The 16,146-nt window shown below is 41.3% G+C and overlaps 1 protein-coding gene across 2 annotated transcripts in view; it reads left to right on the forward strand.

The window, feature by feature from the left end:
* Positions 1–6,810, forward strand: part of alg14 (ALG14 UDP-N-acetylglucosaminyltransferase subunit) — a 9,928-nt gene extending 3,118 nt beyond the window's left edge. For both annotated transcript variants that reach the window (XM_078280744.1, XM_078280743.1), the window contains one exon: positions 6,505–6,810. In XM_078280744.1, the coding sequence (XP_078136870.1) occupies positions 6,505–6,735 (231 nt within the window). In that variant the 3' untranslated portion in view covers positions 6,736–6,810. The remainder of the gene's footprint in view (positions 1–6,504) is intronic.
* The last annotated feature ends 9,336 nt before the right edge of the window (positions 6,811–16,146 follow it).

The following is a 16,146-nucleotide window of genomic DNA, read 5'->3' on the forward strand; positions in this document are numbered from 1 at the left end:
AGTGGAGCCAGAGACCATTCACTAACTCTTTTTCTCAAACAGCAACATACCTGTCGACCCTAACTCCTACTCTCCACCAGGCGCGTCTGCGCTGCGTAATGGAGGCGCCGCGGGCCCCGCCAGCAATCGCTGCCATTCAAGACAATGCTTGATATTTGAGGGGGTTTGAGGTGTCAATGAAACGCCCCATTTGTGTGACGTCCTGTTGTCTTCTTAACCCCCCCCGCCCAACAAAGCACAAGTAAACTCTATATTTCATATTAATGTTTTCCTTCAGATCGATCAGAAATCTCGTTTTCGACCGCACTCGAAGGCAGCTTTGTGTCACAGGAGAGAGAGAAAGAAAAGAGAGGAGCAGGAAACAGTCAGCCGTTCCACAAACTCCCCGGCAACACAATGCTTGTGTTTGGTGTTTTAAAATGTTCTTGTGGCAGAGATAGAGGCAGTGATGATTCCTGTTTCCTGTTTTCCAGGATTCTAACACCGCCTCAAAAACACACCGACAAGTCTGATCGCCGGTTCCATGACTGGCCACCGCAGCGTGACGTGGGGTTGCGTTTTGCCAAAAGCTTGGGGAGGGCTGATGGTAGGGCTGCACGATTTGAGGAAAATATGCGCTATGCGATGACGTTGTTGAATATCGTGATAACGATGTTGCTTGCGATAAATAAACATATTAAAGTATACTCAGTTCTGCATTTCTGCCGCGTTCAGTACTCTGCTAAAACACAACATATTGTTTGTTGAATTTAAAACCAATTAAAGGAAATAATTTCCTACATTCTTTTATTGAACAAATTGAACATTGAGTTAATTATTAAAGGCACCACTACAAAAAAAAGAGTTACATTTTAAAAGTTACTTTTTCTTTCAACTAACACAAAATAATCTATTGAGTGTCTTTGACGAAATGTTAATCACGCCAGTTGATATCGCAGTGATGATAAAAAACATTATATTGAGCAGCTCTAGCTGATGTTTTTTTACCAGAGCCAAGAGACGCCATTGTTCCTTGTAAGAATGGTTGATTTTAACAAACATTGATTTGAAAATAAGCATCATAAAACGCCATCTTTGCCTGGACAGTAAACGCTGTTATCCCTGTTTAAGACCCAGTCCTTCGGTGCTTCACTGGCTGTTTTCTAAGTTTCTATCTCCAAGCTTTAGTTTGTGTTATTTAGTCTGAGGACAAATCACCACTACATCAATACATATGAATAGAATTTGAATAGCAACATTGAAAAAAAAATGACACGTGGGAATTCATCAACCACATCTCTTTCCAGAAATGTCCCCCGTTGCTCTGGATAAACCACAGAACACACCCTGGGGACACTTTTCATGGGAATACTTTTTTCGGTATAAATTAAAATTGCTAGTGGGAGTGTTGACAGTGTCGTTTGTGTGGAACGTAAATAATCTGGGGGGAAAAAAACCCAAATGACAGCAAGGAGTCTGTGGTGTACTACATGTACTTATTGTCAAGTGACCTAAACACCAGTCAGCGTTCTCAGCTCTGATAAAGCACAGCTGGTGTAGTTTCTCTCTGCTCTGTGTGACCTGTACGTTGAGAATAACGGGAGCAGATTCCAGACCTGTGACCGGTCGCTCACTGTGGACGTCTGTCCAGCAGAACCCTCTGGTCACTGGTGGCTGGTTGGAAAACAAAGACAGGGCCTTAGTGCCAGGGCAGTCATGCCAGGAATGTCCCAGCCAGGCTTATGATTCAGTCGGAAACCTCCAGCCACTCTCACAGGCATGGTACCGATTAGAGCCAGACCGATACATCGCGGGCCGATATTAGGCATTTTCTAAACTATCGTCCACACACATACAAACTTTGAAAAAAACCATCCATGCTGTTCTGAGTGAGATACGGTTTCTGAATGTGTCCTGTCTTCAGTCTCCGGATGACCTGGTCAAAATCTGTACGGCTTTCTACGTCACTAGCTGAGACGAGGTGGCTAACCGTAGCATGCTAGTTCGTTCTGAATGGCAAAACACTGCTACAACACACACTAGTTAACCATAATCTCCAAAAGAACTACTTCCATGTCCCTGTTCTGCAGGTATTCCACGCAAAGATGGAAGTGTTCCCTCGTTTAGAAGAAGTCTCCCGGCTAATCCTGCCTTGTACTACTGAAGTTGGAGAAACAAACAGCTAGCTAAATGATGTGATCTTACCTAGCTACTGAGCACGTAGTCCTTACCTAGCTACTGAGCACGTAGTCCTTACCTAGCTACTGAGCGCGTAGTCCTTACCTAGCTACTGAGCGCGTAGTCCTTACCTAGCTACTGAGCGCGTAGTCCTTACCTAGCTACTGAGCATGTAGTCCTTACCTAGCTACTGAGCATGTGCGACTGCCAACAAAGATGTTCCAGCAGTGAGAGGTCTCACTCTGTAGCTAAAACAGAGACCTGAACACAGGGTGAAAAGAGGAGCTGCAGCAATGAGCAGAACAACAAAAATATGGTGTTTTATGAAAATTAAACCATGTAAACCTATTCTGGTACAACCTCAACACACAATTATGAACCTGAAAATGAGCATAATATGGCCACTTTAGGTTTGTATTTTTATACATTTTATTTATCAGAAGTTTACTATATTCTGATGTTCTTCTGTTGTGACAATAAAACAAACACTTTATTTTTAAACTGCATTATCATATTATTTTAGTGAGGACTCATAAATAACTACAAATAACTAATGTTAGGGAAATTTGTTAATGTTTTGTTACGCCTTTCTAGATATATATATATATATATATATATTTTTTTTTTTTTTCCAATGAAAATTAGAATGATGATACAAAAATGATCATTCCCTCCAATATCGTGAATCCTATCGCAATCACATCAGTCAAAAATAATGGCAGTTAGATATTTTCCTAATATCGTGCAGCCCTATGACACATATCACAGATTGTTTCCAGAAATGTCCTATTTTCAGTGGATTTTTCATTTATTTTTTTATAACTTTATTAAACATGATCATGAACATGAAGGTGCAATACGTAGCAGCTGGGGCCCGACACAGCCTGACGGCAGCATTAATGTAGAGCCCAGTAGTTTCTAGGATAACAGTATCATGGACGGAATCGTGAAAATTGAGAACTTAAAAAAGCTATAACACAGATTTCATAGGGGCCATAATTAAATGCTAACTGGAGATTTGAAAATACAGTATGACTACTGTATATCTAAGTTTCTAACCAAGCAGCCCCAATGTAACTGTAGTTTAAAAAACATCTTAAAAATGCATAAAAAATAATAATTCACATTGGCTTAGGCTTGGGGGCGGGGGCAACTTAGTGCCTGGTGGGCCACCAGGCTTACAATACACTGGGGGAAACCCTGGTACTGATTCTGCCATTAGTCAGATGCATCTGTCATTTTCTTTTTTTTCGGGTATTTTCGGCCTTTATTTCCATAGGACAGATGGAGACATGAAAGGGGGGAGAGAGAGAGAGGAATGACATGCAGCAAAGGGCCACAGGTCGGAGTCGATCCCGCAGCCGCTGCGTCGAGGACTGAGCTAACCCGGCCACTGTATCTGTCATTTAAAGCAATCATGAAATGCAGAATAGAATAGATCTTTATTGTCATTGTTTTCCAACAACGAAACCCAGTTTAGCAGCTCTCAATAATGACAACAATAAAATGTAAATGGTCAAATATAAAATAACAACAAAATGGAACATTTAAATGGTAAAATATAAAAAAATCAAGATAAATAAACACGATGAGGTGACACTATATACATGAAGTTATTGTACTTCCATGTTTTTCGGGGGGTTTATTGCACACAAGTCTGTAGAGGGAGGAGATGAGAGGAGCGTTGGTGCTTTTGACTGCCTGCCTGGGGGAAAGCTGGTTTTCAGTCTATCACGTCTGGAAATGTAAAGCAGGAAACAAATACATTTTAGATGGAAAATGATACCTGAAACATGAGTGAATAGAATAAGAAAAATAGTATGTATTCCCCAATTCCCTTTTTTAAAATACAGTGTTCAATTGTCAGGTCAAATGTATTTACATAGCTCAAAACACCAATCATACAGCCTTGAGCTTTAAACTATGTTCAACATACAGCACCATCTATCCTTAAGGCCCTGACCCACCAAACAGACGGCCAACCGTCAGGAGGAAATCAGTCTCCCCGAGTTAGTCAAAGAAGTGTCTCAAATCACACCGAAGCGACGCCGACTTCAGCGTACGTTCTACGTGTGCGCAAGACGTAATACGTCTCCATAGCAGCAGGCGGCGCTAATCTGTATTGTCGCCCAAAAAAATGAAAACCGGCAGCTGATTGGACGAACGCGTCATGTGGGTGTGGCTGCTCCCGGATTTTTCAACCGAGCATAATGGCGGCTCATTCAGAATACGATCTCATATTTTACGAAGATAGTTCACCGAAACGTGTTTCTGAAAACATTTGAAGAGAGAAATAGGCCGTGCAGTTGCTGAATCAGTCTTCATTTCAGATCAACAAAGGTCAGTTTAAAAGATTTTCATCCGATTTTGAGAGCCATTCGTCACGCTAACATAAGTGCACTGATTCACTAGTCAAGGGCTAGAACTCCACCAATCAGATTGGTCATTGAGTCCGACTGCCCGCCCTCTGACCCAGCAAGTCAGGTCAGCCAAAATGAAGGCCGACGGCCCTCGGACAGACGACGGCACGGAACACACCGAACAGACTCGAGTCACCGACCTGGCCAGACTGTCAGACGGCTGATTATCGGGTTGGTGTGTCAGGGCCTTTAGACCAGATTTTTTTTTACCCTACCAGTGTCCCATTTTGAACAAAGGTCTGTATTTTGTTAAGTGATACACTACAACCTGGAGAGCTTTGAAATAACTGGAATACATGGACATTCCTGTGCAGTTGTCACAGCAGTATTGTCCCTGTGTTTGTCCTGCAAACACCCACATGTAAAAACCCTGTTAGAATCCAGGTTAAAGTGTACACATGGCCATGAAAGCAGTTTCTCCAAACTGTGGTGTAAGAAGCCAAGTTACTTTTAAGAAAGCTGACGATATCCAGATTATGTAAGTGTATGTATTTTCCAGGGTCTGGAAATGTCTGGAGATGGAAATCTCAACTCCCCTGGCCAGAGTTTTATTTACCGCAGCCAGATGGAGCTTAGGATCAAGTGGTGAAATCTGCTAATGTTTATGGCAGACTCTGGCTTTTTTTTAAAGTTGATTTACTGCACAGCAAAAAAAAAAAAATTACACTGACTGACTTAATTCTACCGGTTAAAAAGTAAAAGGTTTGTAATTGCAATGCTCACATCTGCTGCAACAAGAACCATTTGATTGTTGTGGGTGTAAAGTGGCTGTTCTCTGTGGATTGTTGAGCTGTAAGAATGATTGAACTGTTGTGCTTCGGGGAAAGGCCAGTCCTCTGTAGTTTCACAGAGCAGTGTGCAGAGAATATGAGTGCTGCTGTGTGTGTGTGTATCACGGAGCTGTATGATGACTTATCCAGACTCCAGAGCAGCTCTGTCTGGTTTCCTGTAAAGCCCTACTCCCTCCTCAGCCCTGAGGCCACTTATTCATCCCAGCAGTCTGCCCCCCACCCCCCACTCTGTCTTTGAGTCTCACTGAGCTGCAGCCACTGACTCTCACACATGCTCTCTTTGCCCTGTTAATTACGGGGCATTCAGACCAACAAAAAAAATAGCAATTCGGCAATTTTCCGCAGAGTTGTTCGGCGTGGGGAGGAGTCAATAAAACGGCCCATTCGTGTGACGTCCTGTTGTCTTCTTAAACCCCCGAACAAAGCACAAGTAGACTTTATATTTCACAATCACCGTCATCCGTCACATTGTTTATAGATTTTGACGTTTCCGACTGCACTTGAAGGCAGCTTTATGTCACAGGGGAGAGAGAAAGAAAAGAGGAGCGAGACAGCGAGTGCTATTTTCCTGTTTGTTGTTGTAGGAAAATATTCAGCTGTTCCACAAACTCCCGGCTAGTTCAGAGCTTGTTTGGTGTTTTAAAACGTTCTTGTGGCAGAGATAGAGGCAGTGATGTTTCCTGTTTCCTGTTCCGGGACTCTCACACCGCCTCAAACCAGAGCTCAGAACTCCCTGTTGCGGCTGTCAGCAGTCCAACAGGGAGGCATAAGATTTTCATTGAAAGTGATCACATGACTGATAAAGAACCTGAACATAACCGTTGATAAGATTCCCTTCAGCTCATGGTTCGCAGCTTGCAGAGTCAAAAGACGAATACTAGTGGTGTGTGATGCTGCAAAATTTGGTATCAATCCGATACCAAGTAAATACAGGGCCAATATTGGCGATACTTTTTAATAATTAAGGTGGATTCATCATCAAATTGCACAATCTCAATGAATTTTCATGACCTTTTAGTGTTTTTGTGATTTTTTTCCTTTGGATTATTAATAAAATGATGGAACAACAAATCAGTCTGTCTTTGTACTGGACACCCCAGGGATTAAAGTGTGTGTGTGTGTGTGTGTTGTTTCAGGTGTTGTGCAACGGCCCAGGGACCTGCGTTCCTCTGTGTGTGGCAGGACTCCTGCTTGGAATTCTGGGAATGAAGAAAGTCCTGCTTGTTTACGTTGAAAGCATTTGCCGGGTGCAGACACTGTCACTCACGGGAAAGATCCTGTACCCAATATCGGACTATTTCTTTGTGCAGTGGTCCTCTCTGAGAGACAAGTACCCCAAATCCATTTTCCTTGGAAGAATAGTGTGAAGACATCTGTTACACATATAAACATGTTGTAATGTTTGTTGTAATGCTCATGAATAAATGCTCTATTTTAATTTTTTCAGTTTTGTTTAATCAGAATCAGAAATACTTTAATAATCCCAGGGGGAAATTATTTTTGTTACAAACTCTAGATATACAAACAACATATTATACAGACAACATATTTATTAGGAACAGAATATAAATATATATATATATAACAAATTCACAAAAAGTGAAATTTGTATATTATATTCATTCATCACATACAGACTGATATATTTCAAGTGTTTATTTCTTTTAATTGTGATGATTATACCTGACAACTGATGAAAACCCCAAATTCAGTATCTCAGAACATTACTTAAGACCAATACAAAAAAGGATTTTTAGAAATGTTGGCCAACTCAAAGTATGAACATGAAAAGTATGAGCATGTACAGCACTCAGCACTTAGTTGGGGCTCTTTTTGCCTGAATTACTGCAGCAATGCGGCGTGGCATGGAGTGGATCAGTCTGTGGCACTGCTCAGGTGTTAGGAGAGCCCAGGTTGCTCTGATAGTGGCCTTCAGCTCTTCTGCATTGTTGGGTCTGGAGCATCGCATCATCCTCTTCACAATACCCCATAGATTTTCTATAGGGTTAAGGTCAGGTGAGTTTGCTGGCCAATTAAGAACAGAGATACCATAGTCCTTAAACCAGGTACTGGTAGCTTTGGCACTGTGTGCAGGTGCCAAGTCCTGTTGGAAAATGAAATCTGCATCTCCATAAAGTTGGTCAGCAGCAGGAAGCATGAAGTGCTCTAAAACTTCCTGGTAGACGGCTGCGTTGACCCTGGACCTCAGAAAACACAGTGGACCAACACCAGCAGATGACATGGCACCCCAAACCATCACTGACTGTGGAAACTTTACACTGGACTTCAAGCAACGTGGATTCTGTGCCTCTTCTCTCTTCCTCCAGACTCTGGGACCTTGATTTCCAAAGGTACAATGTCCAATGTACTTTCATCAGAGAACATAACTTTGGACCACTCAGCAGCAGTCCAGTCCTTTGTCTTTAGCCCAGGTGAGACACTTCTGACGCTGTGTCTGGTTCAGGAGTGGCTTGACACAAGGAATGCGACAGCTGAAACCCATGTCTTGCATACGTCTGTGCGTGGTGGTTCTTGAAGCACTGACTCCAGCTGCAGTCCACTCTTTGTGAATCCCCCCACATTTTTGAATGGGTTTTGTGTCACAATCCTCTCCAGGGTGCGGTTATCCCTATTGCTTGTACACTTTTTTCTACCACATCTTTTCCTTCCCTTTACCTCTCTATTAATGTGCTTGGACATAGAGCTCTGTGAACAGCCAGCCTCTTTAGCAATGACCTTTTGTGTCTTGCCCTCGTTGTGCAAGGTGTCAATGGCCGTCTTTTGGACAGCTGTCCAGTCAGCAGTCTTCCCCATGATTGTGTAGCCTACTGAACTAGACTGAGGGACCATTTAAAGGCCTTTGCAGGTGTTTTGAGTTAATTAGCTGATTAGAGTGTGGCACCAGGTGTCTTCAATATTGAACCTTGTCACAATATTCTAATTTTCTGAGATACTGAATTTGGGGTTTTCATCAGTTGTCAGTTATAATCATCAAAAGTAAAAGAAATAAACACTTGAAATATATCAGTCTGTGTGGAATGAATGTATACGTTATACAAGTTTCACTTTTTGAATGGAATTACTGAAATAAATCAACTTTTTCATGATATTCTAATTATATGACCAGCACCTGTATAAAAGATCAAATGTACAGTATTAATGTGCAAAGAGTGCAAATGAAAGTGATTGTCTATGTTTGAGATGATTACTAGAGGTTCTTTAATTGAATCATTGTGTAGGTTTGATATTTCATACAGAGTGGAAGGTCTAAACGCGGGACATTTGATGTTACATAGATAAACATTAGCTCTTATTAGTTTATAATAAAAAAAAAATACCATCTTAAAAATCTTTAACATAAAATCCTGCTTTTATTGATGATCCTGTAATGTCTTGGCATTTACATTTAATTAGCAGAGGGCTTCATGCATCACAGTATCTCTTAAGAGGGAAATAAAATTGGATTTCTTCAGATTTTGAAACTTCACCTACCCCCGCTGAAAGTTTAAATTAGCTTCTTCTAAGTCTCACTTTGCCAGACCTTCCTCCAAAGCGTTCTGAAGGAAGGTCTGACTAGTCCACACATCATTCGGGGATGGGAGGAAAAACGTGCTCTGGTTTATTGGCATTTCTTTAAACCAATCACAATCGTCTTGGGTGGTGCTAAGCTCCGCACGGAGCCACGGTGCCTCTGCTAAATAGTCTCAGGAAGAACTTGTTTTGGTGGAACATGTGGACGTTCAAAAGTAGTTTTAGTCGTGCAACAGAAAACTCCGATTGGACAGATAGTCTAGCTAGCTGTCTGGATTTACCCTGCAGAGATCTGAGGAGCAGTTAACCATAGTCCTCACAAATCAGCCGGAGGTTAGAACGCCAACACAGAGACAGAGGAAGGGGAGAGAAAAGACATGCATACGGTGGAATTTCCTGTGGCACTGGAGCAATCCCGGAAGTGGAACGTCAAAGATATGGACTAGCGTCTTCTTAACCAAAACTTTGGCTTACATTTAATACATGTCATATCCTTTGCGGTGTAAGGAAATGTCTGTAACCAGTACTTAGATGCCCACATCGGTCATTTATGTGCAACGTGCTCCCTTACCTTGTTGTTCAACATCATTGATGCCACTTTTATCATGTGAGACTGCCTTGATTCAAGGTCCCTCATTGGCCACACAGACATGTAAACGTGCCTATTTTTGTTGTGCTAACATGTAAAAATGCAATATAATATAACCAATGCATTTGTCAAACGGTTGCATTGTTTCACGTGCTTACTGTTAAGATAACATGACTAGAGAAAAATGAGAGAAAACTCAACATTTTTGAGAATAGGTAGTGCTGTTAATATTTTCACTCCATAATTCTCCATAATCTTTTAATAACTGTTGGAAAGTTCAAGGGCTATAGTAGGAAGTCAGTCAGTCAGTCTAAGCTTAATTTAATGCCCTTCGAGGTGTCCATTATTAGGAATGAATTAGTCTTGCATTGCCAGACCCTCCTCCACAGCGCTGCTGAGGAAGGTCTGGCTAGTCCACCCAGCATTCTGGGATGGGAGGAAAATGTGCTCTGGTTTATTGGCATTTCTTTAAACCAAACACAATCATCATGGGCGCCGGACGTAGCCCCAGTGCCAAAGAGTGCATCCGGCAGAATTTCCCGGAAGTGGACCGTCGTGCATATACAGTAGACTAGTCGGTCAGTGATCAGAGTTGAAACTGAGACTGAAAAGGTCAAAATAAATGTAGGTGTACAGAGGATTGAACTGAGACTTAAAGAGGTTTGGAATGATTACTTTGAGTTTAAAGCTTGGTGCAGTGAGATTATGAAAGAAACTGTGATTTAATCCAGGTTTATTGTTAATCCTACTTTGTGGAATTTTGAAGGTCACTTGAGAAAAGCAGCATCACTCAGGCTGTTAGTATTTAAAATATAGTAACTACAACATAAGGCATATTATTAAAAACACCTTTCTTTACATAGTCTCACTTTGCCAGACCTTCTTCCACAGCGCTGCGGAGGAGGGTCTGACTAGTCCACACAGCATTCTGGGATGGGAGAAAAACGTGCTCTGGTTTATTGGCATTTCTTTAAACCAATCACAATCGTCTTGGGCGGGGCTAAGAGCCAGACGGAGCCATGGTGCCTCTGCAGAACAGCCTTGTGAAGGAACTTGTTTTGGTGGAACGTGTGAACGCAGGGAGGCGAGCTCTGGAAAAATGGCTGTCGAGTGTGTGATGAGAATTTTTGGCGATCTATAAAAGAGAGATGATTATTTGAGTATTTGAGCACTGATAGCTATCTAAATAATGTTTATAGATGCTTTACAAAGTCTCAATTAGCTATTAACAAGGTATCGTATTCATCAGATATAACTTCATAATAGCCATCCAAATAATGTTTATTGACGGTTTATTAACTATTTCTTAACCATTAACTAATAATTAATATAATATGTGAAATGTTATGTGAGAAACAATAAACTGTTACAATAACATAAACAATAGTATAACTAATAATTCGTATTATTAATAGTTACATAATTAATTATCATTTTGTTGTCAGTTAACAGTAAAATAACTATTAACTTAAGTTTAATTAACTAATATACAATTGTAACTATTGTTTTTCCATTAAAGGGGTATTGTTTTAGGTGTTGGTGTCCGTAGCATTGTCACGGCTCTGTTGTTCTTTCTTTGTGTTGTATTTCCTGTTCCTGGACACAGAACAGGACAGGAAGAGTTCTCAGATGATTTGTTGACCTAAACCGAACGGGAGGAGGGAAGAGAGAGAGCAAAGGTTTCGGACATCTGGGGCTATTTCTAGACAGATCTGTGAGTATCTGTGGAGAGGAAACACACAGCTGCTTCACATTATAAGAGAGGAGGCTTCATCTCCTCTTTATGTGTTCACACTGACCACTCACACTCGGTCACCGCTCCTACCTTTAGCCCGTAGTGAATCACTACACAGAACTGGATTTTGGGCACTGTTAGGTAAGTGGGATAGTGTGATATGCGTGCCGTTCAGAAAATGGACCGATACTTTAAAATTAAAAGGCCATAACTAAGGATTTGTTCAGAGCTGAACCTCCAAATAAGGAACTCTAGTTTGGAGTCATCTGGAATATTTATTCAATGGAAAAGTTGACGTACCAACTAAAACTCAAAGGACATATCCGTGACAAGAACTGGAGAAAATGGACTGAATACATGGAAAGTGATGCCAACTAACTAACTGGACCCTCTGAGAATGACTAAGGAGGAATCTATTTGCCTATGTTTGAAATGCCCCTGAAAATGTTTGTTTATGCTGCTTTCATATTGGAATTGTAATGGGAATACATTGTACTGAATGTACAGGATGTAAACTAAAAATGAAAATAAAAAGGTTTTTAAAAAAACTGTTACTGATTGAGGGAACATTGGGAAACCGACAACTCTCGTTCAACTTGTGAAACAAGTCCAAGGCAAATCAAGACGACAATGTCACATATACATATAATATATTTTTGGTGTTAGGTAGAGTATGCCACTGTAAAAGCAATAAATAATAAACTACAAACTGTACAATACATCTATGTAGATGTAATAACTTTTAGAATAAAGCGGTTCTCCACGTTTGCACTGATGGAAGGGAGCCTCTTTAGAGACTTAGCACGGAAGGCTAAACACAGCTGCAGCTCATAGGAGACACAATTGATGAGTCTACCCGCAGGATTTCAATCAGGAGAGACTTCGTTGAAAGGGGCAAATAAGTTTATTCATCACATGATGCACAAGTTTGAAATGGACAGCGTCTTTGGCGATTAGACTCAATCGCTGTCATTTTTAGAGAGGTAGAGAGGCCATGAGTAGGCAAGAATATCCCCCCCCCCCAATGGAGTCTAGACACTGGTGGTGGTGAAGGAAGTCTTTTATATTACATATTGGAACTTTAAGAAGCTAGAATCAGTGAATCTTTACTCAAACAAATTCATTGTTTGATTATCAAAATAGTTGCTGATGAATTTAATAGTTGACAACTAAGCGATTGATCTTTGCAGATCTAGTAGCCTGACCAGCCAGACCCACATCCAGATGTTGGGTCTGGGAACTCCCCATTGGCAGGGCTCAATCCGAGGGGCGGGATAAACGGTTGTCTTTCAAATTCCCTCTGCATGCAATAGGATAGCGCTACAACCAACCAGAGCAACGCTAGTTGATAGATTAAACTTTTGCCGTATCCGGTCGGCAAAACTCCGAACACATCTTCCTTTTTTAAGAATGACTTCAGCGCCCTTCTTTGTTCTTTTCTCAAGGAAAAGCTTAACTCCAAGTCTTCCAGTGTCGCGGCCAAAGCTGATTCCAAAGGCCGCTGTTCACCAGCAGCCATCTTCTTTGTTTTCTAGTAGCAGGGAACTCACGCAGAACTGTCGCAACTCTGCCGTCATTATGTTAAGCCCGCCCACCGACTCTATACACGACGTGATTGGCCTGACCAGAATTTGGTTTTTCCAGCTCGCAAGCCAACGGAGAGTTGCTAGACTGACCCTGGATGTAAATTACATTTGCTGCCGCTAGGGTGGTCTAGATTTCTAGGCTACAGATCTAGAACGCATGTCCTAAATAGTGCTCTCAAAAGGTCTGACAATGAAACGTGAACAGTAGTTCCAATGACACGTGCACGGTAGTCGTTGCTACGGTCTGCTGACAAATGAAAATGACAGTTGCTCACTGGAGGGAAAAATCATGCAGTGTCTGTTATATTGGCAGGAGTGCATGAGAGAGCAAGGGGAGTGTTTTCAGACACAGCCCAGAACAGGGTCATGACTCTGGACACTCACACTGCGGGGGTTGGCCATAGGAGGAAGATGACATAACTCTTTATTTGCATATCAGTACTTATGCTGTGAAGAGAGGCTCTTTGCTGTGAATAGAAAGATCTGTGATCATCAGTCCACTTTGGCAACCGAGTCAGGCGTTTGCATTGCAGCTACTTTATTTCCAGAAATAACGTTACTACAGAGGTCTGAAAGGTCACTGCGTCTAACCCCAAATTTGGTAATGTTGGCAATAGGGTTCCCTGTTTCACGAGTGATGGAATATGAGTCCAGAGTTGGAAAGTAACTAACTGTACGGTACTGTAATTTAGTCGTTTTTTTATGTCCTTTGACTTTGAGTACTTTTTAAAATCTGCAATTTTACTTTTACTTAAGTATGTTTTGTTTTAAGTATTGTACTTTGCTGCATTTTAAATCACATCCGTTACTAAGTAAAAAAAATAATTGGCATAGTTTTTTTTCTTTTTTTATCGGGTTTGTGTCACTTTTTTAATTGTGATTTGCTTCTTGCTTCAACATTCTGGTATACTGGGCATAAACAGGATGCAGTGTGTATCCACCATATGGTTGTTGCCATGGTAACGTTAGTAGCTTAGTCTCAGAGAATGAGACTTGATAAGCGATATAGTCTTGTTACGACAGACCTTCCTCCACAGAGGGTCTGGCTAGTCCACCCAGCATTCTGGGATGGGAGGAAAATGTGCTCTGGTTTATTGGCATTTCTTTAAACCAATCACAATCGTCTTGGGCGGAGCTAAGAGCCAGACGGAGTCATGGTGCCTCTGCTAAATAGTCTCAGGAAGGAACTTGTTTTGGTGGAACATGTGGACGTTCAAAAGTAGTTTTAGTCGTGCAACAGAAAACTCCGATTGGACAGATAGTCTAGCTAGCTGTCTGGATTTACCCTGCAGAGATCTGAGGAGCAGTTAACCATAGTCCTCACAAATCCACCAGAGGTTAGAACGCCAACACAAAGGAACAGGAAGGGGACGGACATCTGGGCAAAAATGAGTAAAATCCGGCGGAATTTCTGTCGGCAGCAACAGAACAATCCAGGAAGTGGAACGTCGTGGATATAGACTACGGGCTCGGAAAAAGCAGAGCAGTGTGAATGCGAGGTGTAAACGTAGCAAAATATATATTTTTTAAACCAAAATGTGGCAATGTAAATGTAGCCTGAGTCAGAATTCTGAAATTGGAAGTGAATCTTTTATCTTTAGAGACCTGAGACAAACACCTGAATTGTTTCTCTCTCTCAGAATTATGGTCACAATCTTTTTTTAAGGAAAACGATTTGAATTGAGCGTAGTGTACATAACATTACACAACATTAACGTTGAATTTGCATCTCTACCTAAGCTCATCAAGTGATAGAATAGAATATCTTTATTGTCATTCTACAAGTACGAGATGAAGATCGCAACCTTTGTATCAATGCTTATAAAAAAAGTACATATATAATAAAAAATAAAAAATAAGGAGTACATATAGGTAAAAATAGTAAGAAAGGGACAGTAGTAACAAACAATATCTGGAAGTGTCAACAATATCCGGCAGTATTTTATTGAAATTGTTCACATAGTAATAGATTAGATTAGATTAGAATAGAATAGAATAGAATGCAAGTTTTTTATTGGCCAGCCGAGGCCAGGAAATCCTCTTTGGTCTCACCAAAAATAACATCCTGTTACATTAGCTCAGAGTACATATAAAACATTACATGAATGCAAACATACACACATACACAACATACACAGTGCACAATATTCTTTTTATGTAGAAAGGCGCAGATTGGTGGAGCTTAATAATTAGGTTTATTGCACTGGGTATAAAAGATCTCTTATAGGTATTGGTGTTTGCCAGAGTACTCTGTATCGTCACCCTGAAGGCTTAAACTCAGAATGGAGGGGATGTTTAGTGTCACCAATGATAGTCAGTAAATGCCAATAAAGTGGCTTAGAGTTTTAACAGAAACAGTAGCTGCCAACAATTCAATAAGTGCAAGTGATGCAAATAACTTGGATAATATATCATTCAGCCCCTCCTAATTTCAATGATTTCTATGAAACCTTCAAATGTTAAAATTTGATTTAAAGTGCTCATATTCTGCTCATTTTCAGGTTCATTGTATTTAGAGGTTGTACCAGAATAGGTTTACATGGTTTAATTTTCAAAAAACACCATATTTTTGTTGTACTGCACATTGCTGCAGCTCCTCTTTTCACCCTGTGTGTTGAGCTCTCTGTTTTAGCTACAGAGTGAGACCTCTCACTGCTGTAACATCTTTGTTGGCAGTCGCACATGCTCAGTAGCTAAGGGGTAGTAGGGCGTGCCCTGACAGTACCTAGGTAAGGACTACTAGCCAGTCAGGAGCAGAGTATGAGGGCGTGTCCTGACAGTACTTAGGTAAGGACTACTAGCCAGTCAGAAGCAGAGTATGAGGGCCCTGACAGTACCTAGGTAAGGACTACTAGCCAGTCAGAAGCAGAGTATGAGGGCGTGCCCTGACAGTAGCTACGTAAGGACTACTAGCCAGTCAGAAGCAGAGTATGAGGGCGTGCCCTGACAGTACCTAGGTAAGGACTACTAGCCAGTCAGAAGCAGAGTATGATGGCGTGCCCTGACAGTACCTAGGTAAGGACTACTAGCCAGTCAGAAGCAGAGTATGAGGGCCCTGACAGTACCTAGGTAAGGACTACTAGCCAGTCAGAAGCAGAGTATGAGGGCGTGCCATGCTAGCAGCTAGGTGAGCATTATAACGTGTGTTCCAAAGTGACCACGTGTGTCTCTGAAGTAAAGGCTGGACTACAATAGAGCTGTTTGGAGCAGTTTGTGAACAGTGTTTTCTGTTGGAGATGGTAAGTCCCTTTGGGGGGTGACTTTGGGCTTTTTCACTTTGTAAACCTATAACGTGCACAAAAAAAGATATATAACACAATAAAGGAAAGGGAAAAAG

Source organism: Sander vitreus, chromosome 22, assembly GCF_031162955.1.
Source record: "Sander vitreus isolate 19-12246 chromosome 22, sanVit1, whole genome shotgun sequence".
NCBI classification, from domain to species: Eukaryota; Metazoa; Chordata; class Actinopteri; order Perciformes; family Percidae; genus Sander; species Sander vitreus.